Here is a 21950-nt window from a genome sequence, read left to right on the forward strand (position 1 = left end):
AACCAATATTACAACATTTGTCCAATAGTATTGTATGGTCTACCGTATCAAAATTTTTTTTGAGATCCAGGAATGTGCAAACAGACATAACGGATTTCTCAGATAATTTTTGTCGCAAGAGTTCAATCAGAAACAAAACAGCGTCAACTGTACTTCTTTTGGCCCTGAAACCAAACTGGGAGCTTGAGAGCAGATTAAATTTCACTAAAAAAGAGATAATTCTTCCCTGAAGCAATTTCTCGAAGATCTTTGCTATCGTTGGTAATAAGGAAATAGGCCTAAAATTTGATGGTATACTCTTATCTCCAGATTTGTGAAGTGGGAAAACTTTTGCAATTTTAAGACAATCAGGGAACACGCCAAGATTGAAACATTCATTGAACCATTTTGAGAGAAAAGGACTCAGGACATTAGAAAATTTCTTGATGCAGTAGTAATTGAGGTCATAACAGTCCTCACTGTACTTATTCGGAGCATTATTAATGATATCAAAAACTTCCTTGTGTGTAATATCGGCAGAAACATAGATTGTTCTGCTTTATCGGTTGTTTTAAGAAACAATTTCGTTGGTAAATTTTCGTTCATTTTCCTTCCGATTGATGTAAAAAAATCATTTAAATGGTTGATTTCATCTTGAGATGGTATTTTTCCAAGATTTTCAATTTTTTTGCCTGTTATGTCACCATAAACTTTAAAAAAGTTTCGGTTTGTGTTTGCTGCACCTTTTTCAATTTGATTTTGATAAAAAGTCTTCATTTTGTTTTTTATCAAAGTTTTCACCTTCCTGCACTGTTGTGCGTATTCGTTATTGGCCGATATTGATTGAGCTTTGAGTGCATTCTTCCACAACCTTTTTTTCTTTGCGGCAGCGTTTTTGACTTCGTTGTCAATCCAGATCTTTTGCACATGTTTTCTTGTTGTCTTAGGTAAATAGTGATCTAATGCTTCTTGCACAGTTCTTTGTGAACATTTGAATTTATCATTAATTTCTTTTTCGGTAGAATCAATTTGTTTTAATCGCTGCCACAGAACGAAACTAATTTTTTCCTGAAGAAGAGGATTTTCAAGTTTTGCCCAATTTCTCGATTGAAAAAAATTATTTTCTGTTTCTAAGTTGGTTTTATTCTTCAATTTAAGTAAAAGTGAATAGTGATAAGTTATTTTTGTTCTTTGGCTGGTAACCTCTGATTCAAAATTTGTAAAGAACAGGTCAATATAAGAACTTGAATTTTTTGTTTCGCGTGTAATGAGGTTCTCACTTACCAATTTTAGGTCAAATGTTTGGGTCAATTCCCTTAAATATGATTGTTTGTTCCCTTTAGATAGAAAATTTACATTAAAGTCACCGCACAGCACATGCAGGCTTTGCGGATCGCTAATATGTTGTTCCAAGTAGGTACTAAGAACGTCAAAAGTAGCAATCGTGGTGGCATTAGGTGGTATATAAACACAAGTCATTGATAACTTTTTTGTTCCAATACTGAAGTAAACACTAACCGCTTGTATATTATTCAGGTTTAGAGACCCGCGTATTTTAACATTAAATTTATTTTGTACAAAAATTGCAACACCTCCACCTCTTTTTTCCCTATTGCTTGTAACCAGTTCATCATAACCATCTATGTGAAAAATATTTGATGAGAACTTATCTTTAAGCCATGTCTCTGTTAGGCAGATTGCTATAGGTTTTTCTTTCACAGACGCAATTTCCAAAGTGAGTTCATCAAAGTTTTTTGTTAGTGAACGTATGTTCTGTAGCATGATAACCTGCTTGGTTTCGCCCAGTAACATTTTGTCTATGACGACCATGAGAGAATAGTTCAACTACACAATCTGAGCAATCAACTTTGACTAATGAAATTAACAGTAAAAAGAAAGTTGCTACACGTTCGCAATTTACATCTTTTTACAATTCAACGAATTTGAATTGTATTTGGGCCCTGTGTTTTTTTAAGATGTGTTCACACATTTTTCAATGACTTTGATCTTTCAAAACGGGATAAACAGGTAAAGCCCAGCGGGCATTAAGTTTCATTAGAGGCCCAAAGTGAGCTTCAGTAGTCCTTCAAGTGCTTAGAGTGGTACAGCTGCTGGAATGGCTTTAATTAAAGGTTAAAAGGTCTTTTTTAGGAGTTTTTGGGCTCAAAATATTGCAATTTTTCATGTTTTTTTGTGATTTTTTTTTATTTCTTTGTTTGTCTTTCTTTGAAATTTTTGAAAAACGATGAAGGCCTTTTGCGAGACCAGCTGACTTGTTATGACTATTTTATGAGCGTTATTTTTTGGTATTACAAATGCAAACATGCAAAGTGATACTAATTTTTGCAATTTTTTTTAAAGTTTCTTTGAAATTTTTTTAAATCATATTTTGAGTTTTTCCATCTTCAGGGGTCAGGAAATGTCCTTTGTGGTTTAAAAATGGAGCACTGCATGGTTTCTAGTAATAATGGATTGCTTTTCAACATTTTAATGTCTCAAAATTTGTCATTTTTAAATAAAAAATTTGCAACTTTTTCAAGGTTTCCTAAAGTTTTTGTCAATTTTTGATATTTGTCCGTTCTCAAGTGCCAGAAAACCTATTCCACGGTATGATAAAAATTACTGCAGGGTTGTTGGGTTCAATGGATTTGTTATCAACAGTTTAGTATTCCGAATTTTGGAATTTTTTGGTAAAATTTGCAATTTTTATCAAGTTTTTTCAAAACATTTGTCTTATATTCTGTTTTTCTAGCCTCAGTAGCCAGGTATCATCATCCGGGGTTTGATAAAATATTTATTAGATAGCTGCTAGGTGGTAAGTGAACGGTTTTCACCATTTTAATAGAACTAATTTTGTTTTTGAACTTTTGAGATTTTCTAAAATTTATTGCCTATCGATCTTTGAGCCAATGATTTTTTTAATGGCTTCTGGAGGTTGGGTTAATGGATAGCCTCTGGAGACAAAGAAATGATTCTGAAGTTATTAATATCACAAGTTTTTGCATTTTTTAAAAAAAATTTTGCAATTGCTTTCATGTTTTATATTTTTCGGTCATTTTTGAGTTAATCGATCTTCAAGGGCCAATGAATTTTTTCAGGTCATGCAGATATAATACTGGACCCATTTCAAAAACAAAAAAATATCTTGAACATATTTTTGAAACATATATATTCAAAGGGATGAAATTTTGCCTAAGGGAAAAAGTTTTAAGAGTTTTAGTAATGAGTATATTTTTGTTCAGTTTGTTTGATTGTTTTAGTTTCTCAAATTTTTGAGATGATTTTGTTCGTGTTTTGGTTGGCTTTATTCAATTGATCTGCTGGTGAGGTAGAGTACTTTTAAGTTTTTCATTCAATTCTTTGAATTGTGTTTCAGGACTTGTCCTGCTATGATTTTTAATTTAATGTCTAACAAAAGCGAAAACAGCCATAGTTGAACAAACCTGAAAACATATCACATCTTTGTACAACGAGACCACTAGTGTAGGCAATGAGTTGTGAAAAAACTGTTTTCGAAACTTCATTTTAAGTTGGAGTAAATTTGAAGTTTCAAAAGCTTCTGTCATTCAAAATAAAGGTGGCTAATTTTAAATTTCATAGCTATTTTCTTCTCTGAGGTGTCGACTAAATACTGAATAGTGCTTGGCAAAAACAGTCTTGAAGATCTGTTCGCTTTTTGGATAAGCCAAATAGAAGTGGTGATTTGGTCACGCCGAAACACCAAATGAGGCTAAAAACGCGAAACTTTAAGGCATAACTTCACTCGAATCTTTACTTATATTGACAAAATGGTTTTGAACAGTAATACGCTTACTCGATAATGGTATTGTGTTCTAATGTGCCCATTCCTTTCTCTGTTTTTACATCTTATAAAGAATTTGGATTGTATTAGGTTGCTGTCTTCTTTCAGATCTGTTCACCCATTTTCATGATTTTTGAAGTAAATTTGAAACCAACAGGAAGTGGAGCAAAAAAGCAAGTGGTTTAACGCGTGATCTTTTATTCTAATTTTAAAGTTCAGCAAGAAAATGGTGTTTCAACAAAATTTTGCATTCTTGCTTGTGATTTTTCGTTCATGTGCGTTCATCTGATTTGGATGTTAACTGGTATTTTATTGTTTTGATCAGTTTTTTTGGAATGGTTTTCCAAATTCATTTATCTTGAGATTCGTCCTGCTTTGTTTTTTAAATTGATTCGCCTTTTTTTATATGGTATTCCAAATCAATTTCTGGTCATTTCGAGCTCGGTTTTTTCTGTAGAAGATTTTTTGCTGAACTTTGTTTCCGGAATTGTATTCTCTGTACCAAATTTATAATCATTGCAAAATTTTTAAGCTCCAATTTTGGTGATGATACAAGAGTTTTTCTCGTGTGATAGTCAACCATTAAAAAGGGGGAAATGCAGAACAGACAATTATTAAGTGTAGCGTTTGCAACTTACCAATAAGAAGATATTGGAAGTTGCCATAAGAGACGTTGCCTCAATTGTGTTCAGGAACGTGCCTCATTTGGATCAAATAATTTTTATTGCCATTTTGGATTCTTCTGATACAGTTTAGTTTCTTGCATAATATTTTACCATAAATTGTTATTTGTAATATATTAACTAAATTTGCATTTGTTTTAAACCAAAAAAGACGAGTAGCGATGTAGCTCAAGAAAACTTTTTCCTATAAGTTTGACGTTTTTTTAGTGGTGGAGGATCTATATACCAAACTGGGTTTTTTGTCCAGCCAATTTTCGCCGATCCATATAGTCATTGTACAGGGTTATGAGTGTTATCATTAAAAAGTTTGTCAAGCGTAGAACTTCAAAGATCTTTTTCTGAATTTCGCTTTTTCCAAGGAATTACGGAGATTTAAACTTTTGTAAACGTTAGCCTAACTGCCGTGGTTTTGTTCACATTCTCGTACCTTCGCTTAAAAATTGATCAATTTTTGTTTAAATATGATGAAATTGTTGAAAAGAAATGGAAAATGTCTGAAGCAAGTGTTTTGGCAAATTTTTCAGCCAATTTTCTGAATTTTTAGCTGTTTAATTTTTTTCAAAAAGAGCATCAAATTTGGAATTTTGGCCCATTTTGACTAGTTTGACCGGTGGCGCAGACATAAAAACTGCTGACACAATCCTCCCTTACTCAGATCTTGGCTAATTGTACCTCCAGTTCCTAGGGAAAATTTTTGGTTACAACAATTTTGCGGTTTTTGCTAATTTAAACCGATATTTAAAAAACTATTTTTGCTGTCTTGCTAATTTAAACCGGTAATTAATAAAAAAAATTGTGTAAAACTATTTTCGTTTGCCAAAAAATCTATTGATCAGTATTTTACAACAATAGCGCTTTTAACAATTTTAGCAACTTTAACAAGTCAATTTACGTTCTAAATTTGTCCAACAAAACATTCTTGTATTTTATGAGCAATGCTAATGATTTTTGTGGCTCCGGCAAATTGTTTTCGTAAATTTACCATAACTTCTTGATATTTGCCGGAAGTTGATTTTTTTGTATTCTTTTGATATAGTTAATATAATCAGATGTCTAAATTGGTACCTTGGAAGCTATAAAAAACTATATAGTGATTTCAGTTCACACAAGAAGCTTTTTCTGGAAACATAACTCGATAAGTATCCATAATTCGTCATTTAATTTTGATTTAACGACTTTTTGCCCAAATTAGCTCTTTCTGTATCATTTGGTACTTTTTCAGTTTCAAAGAAAAAACAAAAAAGCAACAGTAGTTCAGGACTAGTTGGTAAAAAGTATAGTTCAAAATTTTTTCGGATTGTGATGGGGTGCTGTATACATACTATTCCGAAATGTCTTTGAATTTTTGGTTTCCTTTGTGTTAGTTACAGATGAGAATGATTTCGAAATATACCATCAATTTTTATGGTCAAATATATACGCAAATGGACGTCGTTGAACATACATAACAATTTTATCGAAAAGCATATATTTTTTTGGCTTCAACACTGTCTGCATGAAATTGTTCGTGAAATTTTAATTTCTTTGTGTATTCAGGATTAATGTGTGGTCTTTTGATCTCGTCTCACTAATGACAAGTATAATGGGTTTCAAAAGTAATTCCTTTTTCAAGTTTTTAATCTTTTTCGTTGAAAACTTACTGTTGTAATATTCTACGGGTTTTGAAGAAATTGTTTGTTCCAAGTGGTTACGGTGGTTTATACTTTTGTAAACGTTAGCCTAACTGCCGTGGTTTTATTCGCATTTTCGTAAATTCTGCTTAAAATTTCATCAATTTTTTGTTGAAAAATGATAAAATTGTTAAAGAGAAATGGAGAAGTGCTCTAACCAATTGTTTTGGCAGAATTTTCAGCCAATTTATTTAATATTTAACTTTTTCTCTTTTTCATAAAAATAGCATCAAATTTTCTTTTTTGGCCCCTTTTGTCCATTTTTACCGGTATATCAGACATATTAAATGCTGACACAACCCTCATTTACTCAGATATCGGCTAATTATACCTCAAGTTTCTAGGAAAATTTTCTGAAAACAAATTCGTACGGTTTTTGCAAATTTAAACCGATTTCAATGAATAAAAATTATAAAAAAACTATATTTCTCTGCCAAAATTTCTCTTGCTCAGTATTTTACAACAATTGCGTTTGTAACAACTGCGCAGTGATAGCAGGGAAAGCTGCGTCTCCTCGTTGAGTTTTAAAAAGAATAAAGGTTCGGATTGAACTTTGGATCTAACATTTCTGAAAAAATTTTTAATTCTTCCATCCCAAAGAATGAAAAATCAACTTAATTTAAGGGTTGAGTAATGAAAAAGTTTCAGTCAACTTATGTTCCCATAACGTCCAGCAAAACGTTCTTGTGTTTTATGAGCAACGCTCATGACTTTTGTGGCTCCTGCGGTTTTCGTAAGTTTTAAATGACGCCTTGATATTTGCCCGAATTTAATCTTTTTTTGTATTCTTTTGACAGAGTTTAGTTAATCAGATGTCTGAATTGGTATCTTGGATGCTATAAAAAAACTATATAGTGCTTTCAGTTCATACAAGAAGCTTTTTCCGGAAACATAACTCGATAAGTAACCAAATTTCGTCATTTAATTTTGATCTCAGGACTTTTTGCCCAAAGTAATAATTTCCCTACTATTTGCTACTTTTTTGGTTTCAACGAACAAAACAAAAAAAGCAGAACTAGTTTTAGAGTAGTCGATGAATTTTTAGTTCAAAAATAATTCGTATTGTGATGGGTTGCTGTATACATACTGATTTGAGCGTTTGCCTTGTTGGTTTTCTTTGTGTTAGTTAGATTCGAGAATAATTTTGATTTATACCATCTGTGTTTTAAGCTCAAATTTTTTTGCAAAGGTAGTTCATTGAGCATACATAACAATTTTACCGAAAAACATGTGCTGGCTTCAACACTGTCTGCATAAAATTGTTCATGAAATTTTAATTTCTGTGTGTATTCAGTGTTAATGTGTGGTCTTTTGATTTCGTCTCAATGAAAAGTATAATTGGTTTCAAAATTATTTCCATTTTAAAGTTTTTACTCTTTTTTAGTTGAAAGCTTACCGTTGTAATATCCTACGGTTTTCAAAAAAGTTGTTGTAAAATATTATGATTTTTTTTATATTTGCCACTTTCAGTCTTATTTCCTCAACTTTTTAGTGTACTGTCATCAAAAAGAGGGTGCAATCATTTTCGAAATATTTTTTATTGTAATTGTAATTTGAGTTGCTGTTTTGTTAAATAACTGTTGCGATTTTTGGCGTTGATACTAGGTGTTCTCATAATTTTTTTATTAATTTTTTTTAACTATTTTCCTCTTTTTGAGGTCCTCTTTTGTTGTCTCGTCCAGTCATATTAATGTCAAATTAACAAAAAATTACACATCCTATAATGGTTTTGACATAAGGCACAATTTTTTAAGTTCAATTTTTCAGTGAATAGATTTTGATCTTATAGGCTTCGACACCGTTCCCTCGCAAAAAGTAAATGAAGTTTTGATTTTTGTCCATTATTTTTTTTGTAGCCTATGAGATTCAGAACAATGACAAGTGTTAATTGTTTGATTTGAAGGTTTAATTGAATCCAGTTAATGTTTTGAGATGATAACTTTCATGATAAATTTCATGTAAAACATATTTTCTAACTTGGTCCATTTTGTTTTCTGTCAACTTGTTAGTTATTCTCAATAAAGGCATAGATATGTTCTGCATCTTTTCTGTTGAAATAATTTCGTTTAGTTTACTTTTTATTGAATGATTTAGGTTTCTCAAAAAAAGATTGATATTGAGTTTTGGTTGTAAGTACTGTTTGTTGTTGTGAATTAATTTTGTTGTTTTTCTGGTCGCTTACGCGACAATGGCAGTTATCGTCGGCCTTCTAATGAGTTGTTGTTTCATTTGTATAGTGGTCAGAGCGAAAGCGAATTTTTTAAACGGATAAACCACCTATTTTGAACAGTAATTTATGTTTTTTGAAAGTTTTTTTATCTTTTCCTTTTTTGGTGGTCAATTAAGTCAAAGACGTGGTTGAGGGGGGTTCTGAACATTATGTGCAAACGCACATTTAGTTTTAAAGATTTTTCGCATCATGCTATGATCAGTGCTGCAGCAGTTAAAGTATTTCTTATTGCACTGAACTAATCATGCAAAAATGGCATGCTGCCTTTACTAACAACCATAAATTTTTATCTCTCTAAGAAGTCCAAACAGAATAAATCCTAAGTAATTTCAGCGAACCACCCAACACTTGAAATTGATGATTAGGCTATTTAAATTATTTGGATTTCGCGAACCATTTAATCCTTTTCAAAGCGCGTGGACGCCTTTATTTATTTCGATTTCGACCAACATTACGCAGAAAGTGGACACTTGTATACTTGGCAGCTAGATGAGAGTCAACAAGAAATAAGGGCAGAATTGGCTATAAGATTCAAGCATGCTAACTATATTTAGTCTCTATGGACTGATGCGGCTTCATCGTGAATTGCGCATCAATATATGTATTTTTACCCCCTGTCGATCGAAATGATGTTAATACTCTTTGCTCTACAATTTTGAAAATTATTCATTATTCCACATAATTACATGAAATAGAATTGTTTCGGATTCTCCTACCTCCCCACCCCCTAAACATAGCAAATCTTTCAATAGTTTTTTTTCAAAATTTCAAAACTCAAAAGAATTACCAGTCTTATTATGACCAATATAGCGTAAAATCTATGAGCTTCAACAAGTTTTGTTATTGAGCGGCAAGAATAGCACAATTCAGCTTTTCTTGTGAATAAGCATTTTAAAAAAATCTATTTTGTCTGCAGCAAAGAAATCTTTGCTGCAGACAAAATATTTTAAAATATTTTAAAATTTTAAAAAAATTGATTTTTGCAACTTTGTCTAACACTTGCCATTTTTTGTTAAATTGATCAATCTGCTAGGATTCCAAAAAGCAAAAATTAAAACAAAGCTCAAATTCAACAACGTTTATTAATAAAGTTATATAGAGTTTTCAATGTCCTCGTTTCACAATTGACTCAAATATTTCGAATGAAGGCTGGCATGTTGCAGAGAAAAGTTCAGCTACTTCCAAAGAAAACAAAGAATTTCCAACACGAACGGTTGTCCAAGAATAATTTATAAACAAATTATTTGCAACATTATTCAATTAAATTTTTTTTAAAACAGCTAGAGAGAGATTGCATCCTTGGACTCAAAAAATCAAAGAAATAACACAAAAGAGAACAAGAACAAATAGAAATTGCAAATGACTTAAACACAGACATCTTAAAAGTTCTGTGGAAGTGTTACATGAACTTTAAATGAATTTCTGATCGATAATTTTTCTCTGACTACTACAGAAATGTTTTATTTTCATTGAGAGACTTTCGTTTCGCCATAAAAGTGTCAAACCATCTAATTTGAATTATATGACTAGCGTTGCCACCTTTTGTCCGCACATTAAGATTCCGTGTCGAACTTAATTTTTGTGTTTTTCAAACCACTTTAGAGCCAACAAAAAGTGAGAGAACAAAATTTCAGTCTTGTTAAATTTTTATAATTTTGAAATCTTTTCGTCACAAAAAATACTAAAAATACTGACAGTTATAAAAAAATTCTCAGTTTTTTTTGGTTTGCTAGATGATTTTCCTTGTATTAAAAACAAATGGCTTTCATTTATCTCAAACAATTTTTTTGCTTTACAAATGGGGATAACATGGCCACAACAAGTGTTTATTCCATTTTTGGCCACTTGAACTAATGCTCAGTTTAACGATGGATGTTGCATGTGAACTTTTAAAAATCGTTAAAGAAAATTATTCTAATTCAAAAGTTGAGACATCAAAATGTTAAGCGTACTGTTCGGCACCTAGTTTTTTTAAATGAAAAAAAGTACAATTTTGCACATTTTAAGACTGTTACTTTTTGTCTTTAAACAGCTAAGTTTTTTTCTCTTTTGTCTTGATTTTTTTGTTTATACAATTTTTCAATTAGATACGCTTGTTTCTTTTGAGTTGTTATTTTTTCTTCCTGATGAGAACTTTTAGTGGAAGAATTAACAGCTTAAAAAATGCAATTTCGATTATTGTCAGAAAATTTCAGTTTTTACTATTAAAAGGTTGTTTTTTTTCTGCTGTCATTTTTTTGGATTGTCAAAACTTTGTAAAAATGAGAAAAAAGGAAGTAGGATTTAATTATCATTTTTTCTTTAATTATAATTGCAATTGCCTGCAAATTGTTGCCAAGTTTCTTCCATTTTTTTCGTTTTTTTTCTGCAACCAAATGAGCTCTTTTCTCATCATTTTAGATTAAATATTAAAATTTCGTTGCTAAATCGTCAAAAACTCATTTTCTGTGGCGAAATTTTGTAAACATGCAATTGTCCTTTCGCTGAAACTCTTTCGATTGTTTGTAACTTTAAAAATTTTTAAATGAACATACTAGTGATCATTGCAGCTGATGGTAGTTTAACAGTTATTACAATTCAATATTTAGTTCAAAGTTATTAAGCTTAAATCTTTTGCGAAATAGTTATCTCCAATTTGTTTTTAACTCAAGGCCCTTAAATAAGAAAAAAATCATTGAATAGTTAGCTAAGATAGCTTAAAATTTTTTACACGCAACTAAAGCTGGCCTTTTTTAATCACCAAGCCATGCTATGTCTATATTTGTCGGCAAATTTAAAAAAAAATGCGCTTTATACTTGCTGATAAAAATCAATAACTGTAGCTGAAGTTATAAGCACAAAATTAGTATGGTTTTTCACAGGTAATTCTGTTTCAAGATCATAAACGAGAGATTTAGGTCAAGCAATTTAAACTATAATTTCTATATGAGTTGTATGAATTGAAATTGCATAGTAATTTTTTTTCATTTTAAACTTAGGAAAAAAAAGAACTTCTGGTCCTTTTTTACCGGAGTTTTTTAAAGCATTTTTCACGCTAAAACACTACACTACCTGAGGCAATTTTTTTCCGATGTAAGAGCTGCTAAGAGTTTTAACTCAAACGCACAATAAAATTTCGCGAAGCACTAGGGATATTCGACCTTGTTTTATACTGGGCAGCAGTCCGGGGATTTTTATTGTGTGAGATCTCAATATATTACATAGTTTTCCTTTAACCTAATTGTAAGTGCATGTATCTTTTTTATCAGATCTGATAAGATATTAATCACATAATCAGATCTTACACGATAATCTATGTTTTTTATTTGATTTTTGTCAAATCTGAAAATTCACATCGATTAATTTTTGTTTTGTCAAATTAACAGACTTTTTGTCCACCGATAGATCAATCGACGGACAATTGCAATGAAATCCATAGTTACTGCAAATAGTACAAAATGTCTTTTTGTTAGATGAAATCATTATTTAGACAAAAATCTTTATGAAGTTAAACGTACAACAAAAATATTCCGCAGTCACGGCTAGTTTCTCATTTTACTTTTTTTTCTGGACAATTTAAATGCAAAATGTTTTTGTTGATTATGCTATATACAAAAAGAGGTCGCCATTATCGTTTGACAGGGGTGCTGATAAAATTGCAAGTTCATCCATTAAAGATCAACTGGTTACCATGACCAGTGATCAGTGTTTAGTGCTTTATGAAGTATGAGGATGGGTTGTAGGTTACACGAAGCACATCACACATACGCCTCTGTCCAAATGGCTTCCGACACAGAAGGTGAACCAGTGGTGGCTGGTGGAGAAAGTGAACCCGATCAAACTCTTCGATGACAATCGATCTGTCGGAGGCTTCAACCTCATCAACCTCCTCTTCGACCAAGGTATTACATCACTATTCCATTATTATCATAAACCTCAAACCGTTCAGATCAAACAGTCTATGTATGAGGCTAAGTCGATGAAAATGCTCTACCCAGCAGAGGTTCGCGACCCGAGCTAGCTCCGCGCACATGGGGTAGCCAACATCCAGACCAAAGTTAGCTCTGGTCAGAGCACCTTTAGTCGCGCAAGAGAGGTCTAATTGGCTCTCGTACATGGGTTACAATTGAATTAGCGGTAATCAGTAGTATAATGTATTCGTATATAGATCACTTCTGAGTTAATCAGTAAAAAATATTACTTCTTAACAAGCAAAATTTTTTAACTCATTAAATAAGACTTAGTCTCTTAGTGTTGTCTTTGATACTTATCAAGTAAAATTGGGAAGTTTTCTTCGAAAAAGGTTCATCAGAAGTTCGTTGGCGTTTGTTTTTTGGGAGACTGACTCTTTTCGTTGCCTGGAACTCTTTTCGTTTTTATGCGATTCTGGGTGCTGGAGAGGGTTATGATCAGATTGTATAAGTTTTGTAAAAGGCCATGTTCAGACTATTGATCATAATTGCAGAATCTTCGGATTTTGGACTCTGCTGTATGATCAGACTTTGCAGACCCTAAATAGTGCTGCCAGACTCTGTGAACAGTCCTCCCTCCACACCCATCGTTCTCGTTACTTTATATCAACACCACCCACCCCCCCGTGCAGGATCCAAGTGGGTTTGATGAAGGTGATCATAGCTGGCTTAGGTTGCGCAATTCAGCCTGGGCTTTTGAGTAACTGGTCTGATTGAACAGACCATTACAACCCGTATCCGGCGCTGAATGAAATTTACGTCAAAAGAGCTTCTTAACCGCTTTAATCTTTTATCTCTAGGATTCTTTAGATAAAACGCACATTTCAGTTTTCATATACTTGAATAGAGTAAAGATACTTGACCATCATTAGAGACGGTCCCTGATGAATGAATGCAACCAATGTAATCTTGAGGTCCCTTTTCGGACAAACTTCCGGTATTTCTTCACAAGATAACTGAGTCCGAGCGATATAATATATTGTCTTTATTTGTTTTCACTTTTTTCTTTGTACCCAATTACAATCAAGGTATACAACTTCAAAACCTCAAAAACAGCAGAAAGCAAGCAATTTTGGCAAGATGATTCAATAGTTGAAGGTTTTTTTCCAATAGTCAGCTTCATTTTGATGGGGATTTAGATTTAGACTAATCTTTGGTAACTTAAGAAAGTTGCTCCTAATGGCCGGTTCGATACCTATACTATAATCCACATACTATTAATAGCGGATAAAACAAGGAAATCAACCACCAGCAAAATTTGGCCTGTTCTCCAAACGCTAATTGCGCATGTCAAATAGGGCCAAATTTTACTGCTTGTTGATTTCCTTGTTTTATCCACTACTATACATTCTCTCTATATTCACTTCTTTTATATTTTAAATCTATCATTTCTTGTCTCACTTGGTGCAAACCACTAGTGTCGAGTTAAGCTGGTAATTAATCGTTATCAGACGGATAGTTTGGGTTCTATCCCCACTGACTCCAGTGGACGTCCCCAGATACTAGTACAAAACTAGTGAGACCGTGTAATTTTTTCATATAGTGAGACCGTGTAAAATTTTCATATATCCCCTAATCAATATTTAATCAATCTAAAACTAAAACTTTCTGTCTCACTTGGTGTAGTGGTTAAATCATCGAGTCTAGTTAAGTTGCTTTAGCAAGCGGAAGGTTTGGGGTTTCTTCCTCACTGACTCCAGTGAACGTCCCCCGATCGGCGATGCCCCTTTTCAGGATTTGATGTACTATAAAACTAAGTGAGATAAAAAATCAAATTCACAGTTCTTAAAAAAGGATGATGCCTGTGGTGAGATTGTATATGGGACACATTGTGATGGGTATACAGTCAAAAAACAATGAGATCGGTGGAAACACAGTGATTAGTGTTTCTCAGTGTAACTTGAATAAAAAGCCAGCTTATTATTTATTCTAAATCTGGTATTAATTAAGAAAAAAAGGTCTAAATTTAAAACATCAATAAAACCCAAAACCTACATGACAGATAAATTAAAAGAAGAAGAACTAGCTTCTTGAATATTATACTTATAAACATGCTCCCTGAATTGATTTCTAGTATGACCATATCTATATCTATTAAGATAAATACATAGTCTACATTTCCTATTTCTAAATCTTTATAGTGATATATGTTTATAAACATTACACATACTACATACTAGATATGATCAGGATCAGAATAATGATATCCCAAACGTTCTATATAATCTTTCACTTTAACCATATTTTTAAATACATAACAAGAATATTCTAATTCTTTACAATTATTACAACATTCTTTCCAAGGTTTATTTATACAATTATTGCATTTCATTTTTATTTTTCGAAAATTTTTTTTTGATTATTTCCCTAAATAAATACATCATGTCTCAATCAACTAAAACTGGTGTCATAAACTTCTGCGATGTCTGTAATCTATCCTTTGAATCAAAGAAGGGTTTATACAGGCATCAATCATACGATCCCAAACATGAGGAACTATTGGAGAAAATGTTTGAGTCTGAAGAAGAAGAAATCTCGGAGAGGGTGTATAATTCAGATGAAGATGATTATGTTTACAAACCTAAGGTTAACACTAAGGATATTATTAAAACTAAACCTAAAGGGGTACCTCAACCCGGAAACAACATCAACTCTAAAATTAAGTATGAATGTAAAGAATGCCATGAAGAATATAGGAATAAAAAAGCTCTAACTACTCACTCATATAGTCATACTCGTAAGTATTTAGAGAACACAGAGGACTTCGATATAAACTCCAGTCAGAACATGAGAGAGTTTTATATTACAGATGAAGGTGGGAATTACATTGAAGATATAGATGAAGCAACTAATTACTCTTTAGAAGAAATTAAAAACTGTTACCAGTTCAGAAAAGTTAAGAGTTTTAAATATAAGATCACGGCTGAATGTTATTATAAGAAGAGAACCAGAGATGAAGTTAAAACTACTAAAATATTTTTCATTACTGACTATATTATTAATAACGCAATATATGAAAATGGAGACTTAAAGTATTGGCTAGATAATGAAAAGGAAATATATGAAGGTTTTGGTTATGATTTCGTGTTTCTTGGAATAAGAAGTATTCAGTTAAACATTGAACCAACTAAAGCATATTGGTACCCATATACATTTAACAGCTGACCTCAAAAACTCTAAATCAATTTTAAATATACGAAGTTATAAATACAACTGCTTGCAACTAACTATCATTGCATGGTTACATCCAGTCATAGGTAATGCAACTCGAGAAAGTAAATATGTAGATAAACTAATTGAACCAAGACAACAACAAGAAGATGACTTCGGCTATATATTACGAATACAGAAATTTTACGTAATTAATATTTGGTTATACACCCCCTGTGGTGGAGGTAAAGTAGAATTGTTTAAACAAGTGGATGATTTTAACAAAGATAGAAAAGATGTAAGAATACTAATTTGGAGTAATGGTCAAATAGAACACTGTGCCCTAATAAAAAATATCGAAACCCTGTTAGTTCGCCCAATTAAAAATAACATTAAATATTATTATTGCGATAGGTGTACCTATTGGTTTGACTCACCAATTAAATATGATAAGCACGAATGCAACAACTCATTCAAACCAGAGATTGTTTGTCCTAAGAAAAAACATATTAATTTTAAAAATGAACACAAACGTCAGAATATAAAAAAGGTTATTACTGCCGATATAGAATGTTGCTTTGTTGAAGTCTCAACTAATGATTGTAAATATGTTATAGCTGAACATAATCCAATAGCTGTGGGTTACACCTGGCAAGGTAACTCCAAGCACTACTTCGGTCTAGGCTGCATCAAAAGATTTGCTAGTGACCTATTAGAAATAGAAACAGAGAATAAATTCAAACATAATGAAAAGATGATATTCACAGAAGAAGATAAATTATATAATGAAACCAATAACACTTGTCATATCTGCAGCAAAACATGTATTAATAAAGTAAGAGATCACTTTCATGAAACTAGTAAATATAGAGGACCGGCATGTAAAATATGTAAGATACAAACAACAAAACATCGTTTCCATAATATTCCACAATGGCTCTGGCTATGACTTCAACCTACTATCTTCAAGCAGAATAATGATACAAGAAAAGTAGACATACCACTAGCTGCTGGTAAATCTAAGACGTTTAGCATTGGTTGTTTTAAATTCTTAGATAGTTATAACTTCTTAGCTATGCCTCTAGATCAAATGGCAAAGATATACGGATGTAAAACTAAAACATTATATCCATATGAATACTTTGGTTTGTCTAAGTATGAGGAAGCTGTAGGTAATCTAAAAATAGAAGACTTCAAATCCTCTCTACATAATAAAATACCAACACAAGAAAAAAAAAGAAGTAGATATCTTTAATAATGAAAACAGTCATAAAACTGGTAGAGATCTAACTATAGAGTATTTTCAGAATGATGTCGAAATATTAGACTTTTGCATGAATGAATATGTTAAATTAAGCATGAAAGAATTCAAGCCCAATCCACTATATTACGTTAGTCTACCAGGTTATAGTTTTGATTGTTGGTTAATGCCAAGCGGTGTTACATTAGATGCATTGCAAGATAAACAAATGCTAGATGATTTTGTTGGAGCAAAGAGAGGTGGTATATGTGGAATAGTGGTTGATAGATATATAAGTCGACAAAGCCGCTTCGCGGATAACAGTGATGGTAATTCCATATGCTACATAGACGCGAACAACCTGTATGTTTATGCAATGATGCAAAATTTACCTTATAAGGACTTCCAATTTACTACTACTACTCTAGATGTAATATTGAATACTCCAGATGATAGTGATCATGGTTACTCTATAGTCTGTGATATTTATTATACTAATGAATGTAAAGAGAGAACAGAACAGTTAGCAGTAATGCCTAATAAGAGAAAGATAAATGATAATGAATTGGGGTACCGAGAAAGAGATGGAGGCAAGGCAAGATCAGAGAAATTAATCTTAGACCAAAACAACAAAACAGAATACATGCTTCATTATAGGATGTTAAAGTTCTATGTTAAGATGGGAGTAAAGTAACAAAAATGAATAGAACAATTAAATTTAAACAAGATTATATATATAGAGATTATATACAAAACAATACTAACAAAAGAGCAACAGCTAAAACTGAAGCAGAGAAGAATGTAAGGAAATTAATGAATAACTCCCTATATGGAAGAATGTGCATGAATCCTCTACACTTCTTTCAACGCAAGTTCTTGCATGATGAAGAAAAGATAATGAAAAGTGTAAGTAAACCAACATTTAAGAAAATAACTAGATATAGAGATTATAGCCAAATAGAATATATAAAGAAAAAAATGGAATATAGCTCACCTGTATAGGTAGGAGTAACAATACTCGAACTTAGCAAATTACATATGTTTGATGTATTCTATAATATTCTACAACCATCCCTCAAAAATCTAAAACTTCACTATATGGATACAGACAGTTTCGTATTAAGTTATAGTGAAGGTAAAGTTAGTGATGAGCATGTGGACTTAAGTAATCTAGACATACCTATAAAAACTAATAATAAAGTCCCCGGCAAGTTTAAGCACGAGCTGGGGAGTAGGATTATTGAGGAATTTATAGCATTGTCCCACAAAACATAAAGCTTCAAAAATTATCCTAAAAACACTAAAGAAAAAGGGAAAAAGAAGCATAATAATGCTAGGCACATAGATTATTATGATGCCCTAATGAATAATACACAGAGAACAGTAGATGAAAGCAGAATACAAAAAGTTGGGGATAGCATGACAACAACAAAAACAAGTAAGATTAGTTTCAATAAATTTAATGATAAAAGGTTTTATGTAAACAATATAAAAATTTATTCACATAATAAGGAACTATATTTATTTAAAAGGGATTTGTTAATTAGGATCCGAGAACAGACTTCATCTGTGGCAAGCCAAGCGGCTTCACCGATTAAGAAACTATATAGGGATAAGGATAAGGATAAGGATAAGGATAAGGATAAGGATAAGGATAAGGATAAGGGTAAGGATAAGGATAAGGATAAGGATAAGGATAAGGATAAAGATAAGGATAAGGATAAGGATAAGGATAAGGATAAGGATAAGGATAAGGATAAGGATAAGGATAAGGATAAGGATAAGGATAAGGATAAGGATAAGGATAAGGATAAGGATAAAGATAAGGACGTATATAAACTGATCTGCGAACAGACTTCGCCTGTCGCAAGCCAAGCAGGTTCCACGATTATTGATATCAAAGAATTAACTATAGATAGCAATAGAAAATTAATAGAGACAGCTATTATATTATATAAAGAGTTATTATAATTAGTTATTTTAATAATAATTATAGATCTAATTCGTACTTAGTATAATATTTTTATATAAAAAATGACTAAGCTAGATGACTTTATAGAACTAAACTGTCTAGAAAAACAAAGCAGAAAGAATAGATTAGAAGATAAATTAAAACAACAAGAATATTATGGTGAAATTGAAGAGTTATTTTATCCTGTAACTAAAACGATAAATACAAACGTTGAAAAAATGCAAGCTCTTCAAAACCAAACATTAGCAGCACTCGAGTACAATACTAATGCTTTAAAGAGTGTGGAGCACCAAAGACAAAGTAGCTTTCTTGAACAAGCCTCTCTCTTATCACCAACACTTGATCCACCCGTAACATTAAAAGATGATAGAGGTAAAACATTTAATGTTGACAATGATATGATTGAGATTTTATTACTAATGGGTAAGCAAACAAATAAACAATTAGAATTAATATCAATTGATCCAAATTCAAACAAATTTAAAATAAACGGTGTAGATGTATCTCTAGCATCTAATGGTATAAAAGTGAATGGTAGAGTCTATGATTTTTCTAGGGGTTTCACTTTGTTTCTTACTAATAAAGATGTAACCGAAAAAGATATTAGAGGCGAAGGAAATAAAATAAGATTGTTTCTAAGCGATATCAACTACAACAGAAAAAGAGGGGATATTAAAAGTAATAGGGTGAAACTTATTAGAAGAATAGAAACCAGTTTTGCACTACCATAAAGAAATCCACGCCACCACACAGTTGATTCTAATATTGAAGAAGCTGTTTACGAGAGTGGTGAAGAAGTTGAAGCTAGTGGTCTTAGCAAAGCCGACCAACGAATGTGGACCCAAATAGCTTAATAGAAAGATTAGAGTTATTAACACTAGAAACAAAAGCTGATCATGATGGATTATATGATGAAATGCTAGATATATATATATATATATATATATATATATATAAGCAACTGTTATCTATAAATATTATTAATCAAGAGCAACTAGATAATTTTGTTTTTAACTATGGTAAATAATTATTGATAGAAATACAACAACAACAGCAACTATTAGCTAAGGAGGTATTCAGTCCTCAAATAACAAAGTTTAGAAGAGAAAGAATAATACAATTATATAAAGATGAAACATGGTCAGCTGATTTGATAGACAAATCATCTCTAAGTAAATACAATAATAATTATATGTTTATATTAACAGTTATAGATATAATCACAAAATATGCATGGGCTATTCCATTGAAGATTAAATCTGGTTTATCTAAAACTAATGGTTTTAAAATTGTATTAGGTGAACATCCACAAGGTGGCTCTGAACCTAGAAAACCAGAAATGTTATGGGTAGATAGAGGTAGTGCGTTTTACAATAAAACATTTAAATCTTTACTTAAAGAATATGAAACAAAACTATATTCTACTTATAGCGATTTAAAGGGTGTGTTTATAGAGATTAAATAGAACATTATTACATATAATTAATAAACCAATGTTCATCAATGGTGTTGGTAATTGGGTAAATATATTAAATGATGCAGTCATAACATATAACAATAACATTCATTCAACAATTAAAATGACACCAGTTAATGCTTCTAATAATCCTGATAACGTTAAAAACACTTTTAGGTTTAAGAGTATTAAACCTAAACATAAAGTTGGTGATTATGTTAGAAATGCAGATAAACGTAATATCTTCTCTAAGGGATACACTTCCAATTGGATTTTAAAGTTAATGAAGTTCTAAAAACACAACCACCAACATATAAAATAGAAGTTATTTATGGAGAGATAATAGAAGGTAAATATTATGAACAGGAACTATTAAAATCCGAGTTTGACTTTGAATCTGATTAAAAAGTTTTAGAATCATTAAATATATTTTTTAATATAAATAATGACAAGAAATAGATTTAACAAAGCGAAACATCATATGGGGAATGGAAACAACCTAACACTAAGTAAGGCTCGTGGTTTAATCCCAGAAGATAATGATAATATGGACATGAAGGATGCCTATAAAATTACAAAATGTGCACCCTCCTACAAAAGAAAAAGATGTTGTTAATAGAGAGTATTGTGACAATAACTTATTATCCTCTTCTAATAAAATAGACATTTTAAGTAGAAACATAACTGAACTAAGAAAGGGTGACTTTGATAAAGTTAAAACTAAAACATTACAACTAAATGAAACACAATTTAATGATGAACTAATTAATGAGATTATTGAATCAGCAAATGAAGTTACAAATAGTGTTAAGTTTTGTAATAAAGTTGCTGCTGATACTATCTCTAAATATAATCAATTAAAACTAGAGATTGACAATAATAAGTTTAATCAGAATATCACTAATATACAACTAGATGAAATGTTTACTACTGGGCTAAGAGAATTTAAAGAAGTTAATAAAAGGACTAATTCTTTTATAGATGAAGCCCTTTTAAAGAATAGAATGAGAATAGTACAATATATAATTGCTATACTTTTACGAAGTATTTTAGTTGACAACAAAGAGCAAGCAAGATTTGAGATGCATTATGGATTTAAACGAGAAGATATAACGAAATAAATAGAAGGTTTTTTTACTAATGAAAATAAGCAAAGCTATGACGGAGTCCATGACCAATCCAACAGCTCCTAGCGATAGATTATTTTACCCAAATTTGTGATCAGTATCAGAAAGACTGATAAATGAAAAGATTCAAGCCAATAATAAATTTAACAACAATATTAACATTATAAAAGATATTAGAATTTTTTTTGAAACTGAAACTAATAACTATAATAAGAAGTTAAGTAGATATAAAATTTATATTAAAATAGCTGAGATAACAGAAATAGTATTATCATCTATAGCAACAACTGCAACATCAACATCAGTTGCATTAACAGGTATAGGATTACCTTATTCTATACCAACAGCTTTTGCTACAGCAACTTTTTAAGGTTCATTATCAAAAACAATTTTTACTAAAATGAGAAATGAATTATAAAGTATTCAAAATTTTATATTTTAAGTAAACAGGTCAGCGACAAGTTTAATAAACTATATCCTAAATCAATGAATGATAATAAAATAGATAATAACGAGTATTATGAATTAGTTAAGGTATATGAGGATTATAAGAAGAATAAGAAAAACAAGCTGAGTGTTCGTTTAAACTAAAGTTGTTAGTGTTTAGTTATAATAATGTATTTAATAATAAAAATATTAGTTTTAATATTTACCATTAGATAGATATATAAACATAAATATAAACATAATC

At 31.2% G+C, this 21950-nt stretch overlaps 1 protein-coding gene across 3 annotated transcripts in view; it reads left to right on the forward strand.

Moving 5' to 3' along the window:
• The window catches only part of LOC142358768 (synaptic vesicle membrane protein VAT-1 homolog-like), a 56938-nt gene that overhangs the window by 24628 nt on the left and 10360 nt on the right, over window positions 1-21950 (forward strand). For all 3 annotated transcript variants that reach the window (XM_075410347.1, XM_075410345.1, XM_075410346.1), the window contains exon 5: window positions 12087-12245. In XM_075410347.1, the coding sequence (XP_075266462.1) occupies window positions 12087-12245 (159 nt within the window). The remainder of the gene's footprint in view (window positions 1-12086; window positions 12246-21950) is intronic.

The sequence above is a fragment of the Convolutriloba macropyga genome, chromosome 2 (assembly GCF_964194025.1).
Source record: "Convolutriloba macropyga chromosome 2, txConMacr16.3, whole genome shotgun sequence".
Lineage (NCBI taxonomy): Eukaryota > Metazoa > Xenacoelomorpha > Acoela > Convolutidae > Convolutriloba > Convolutriloba macropyga.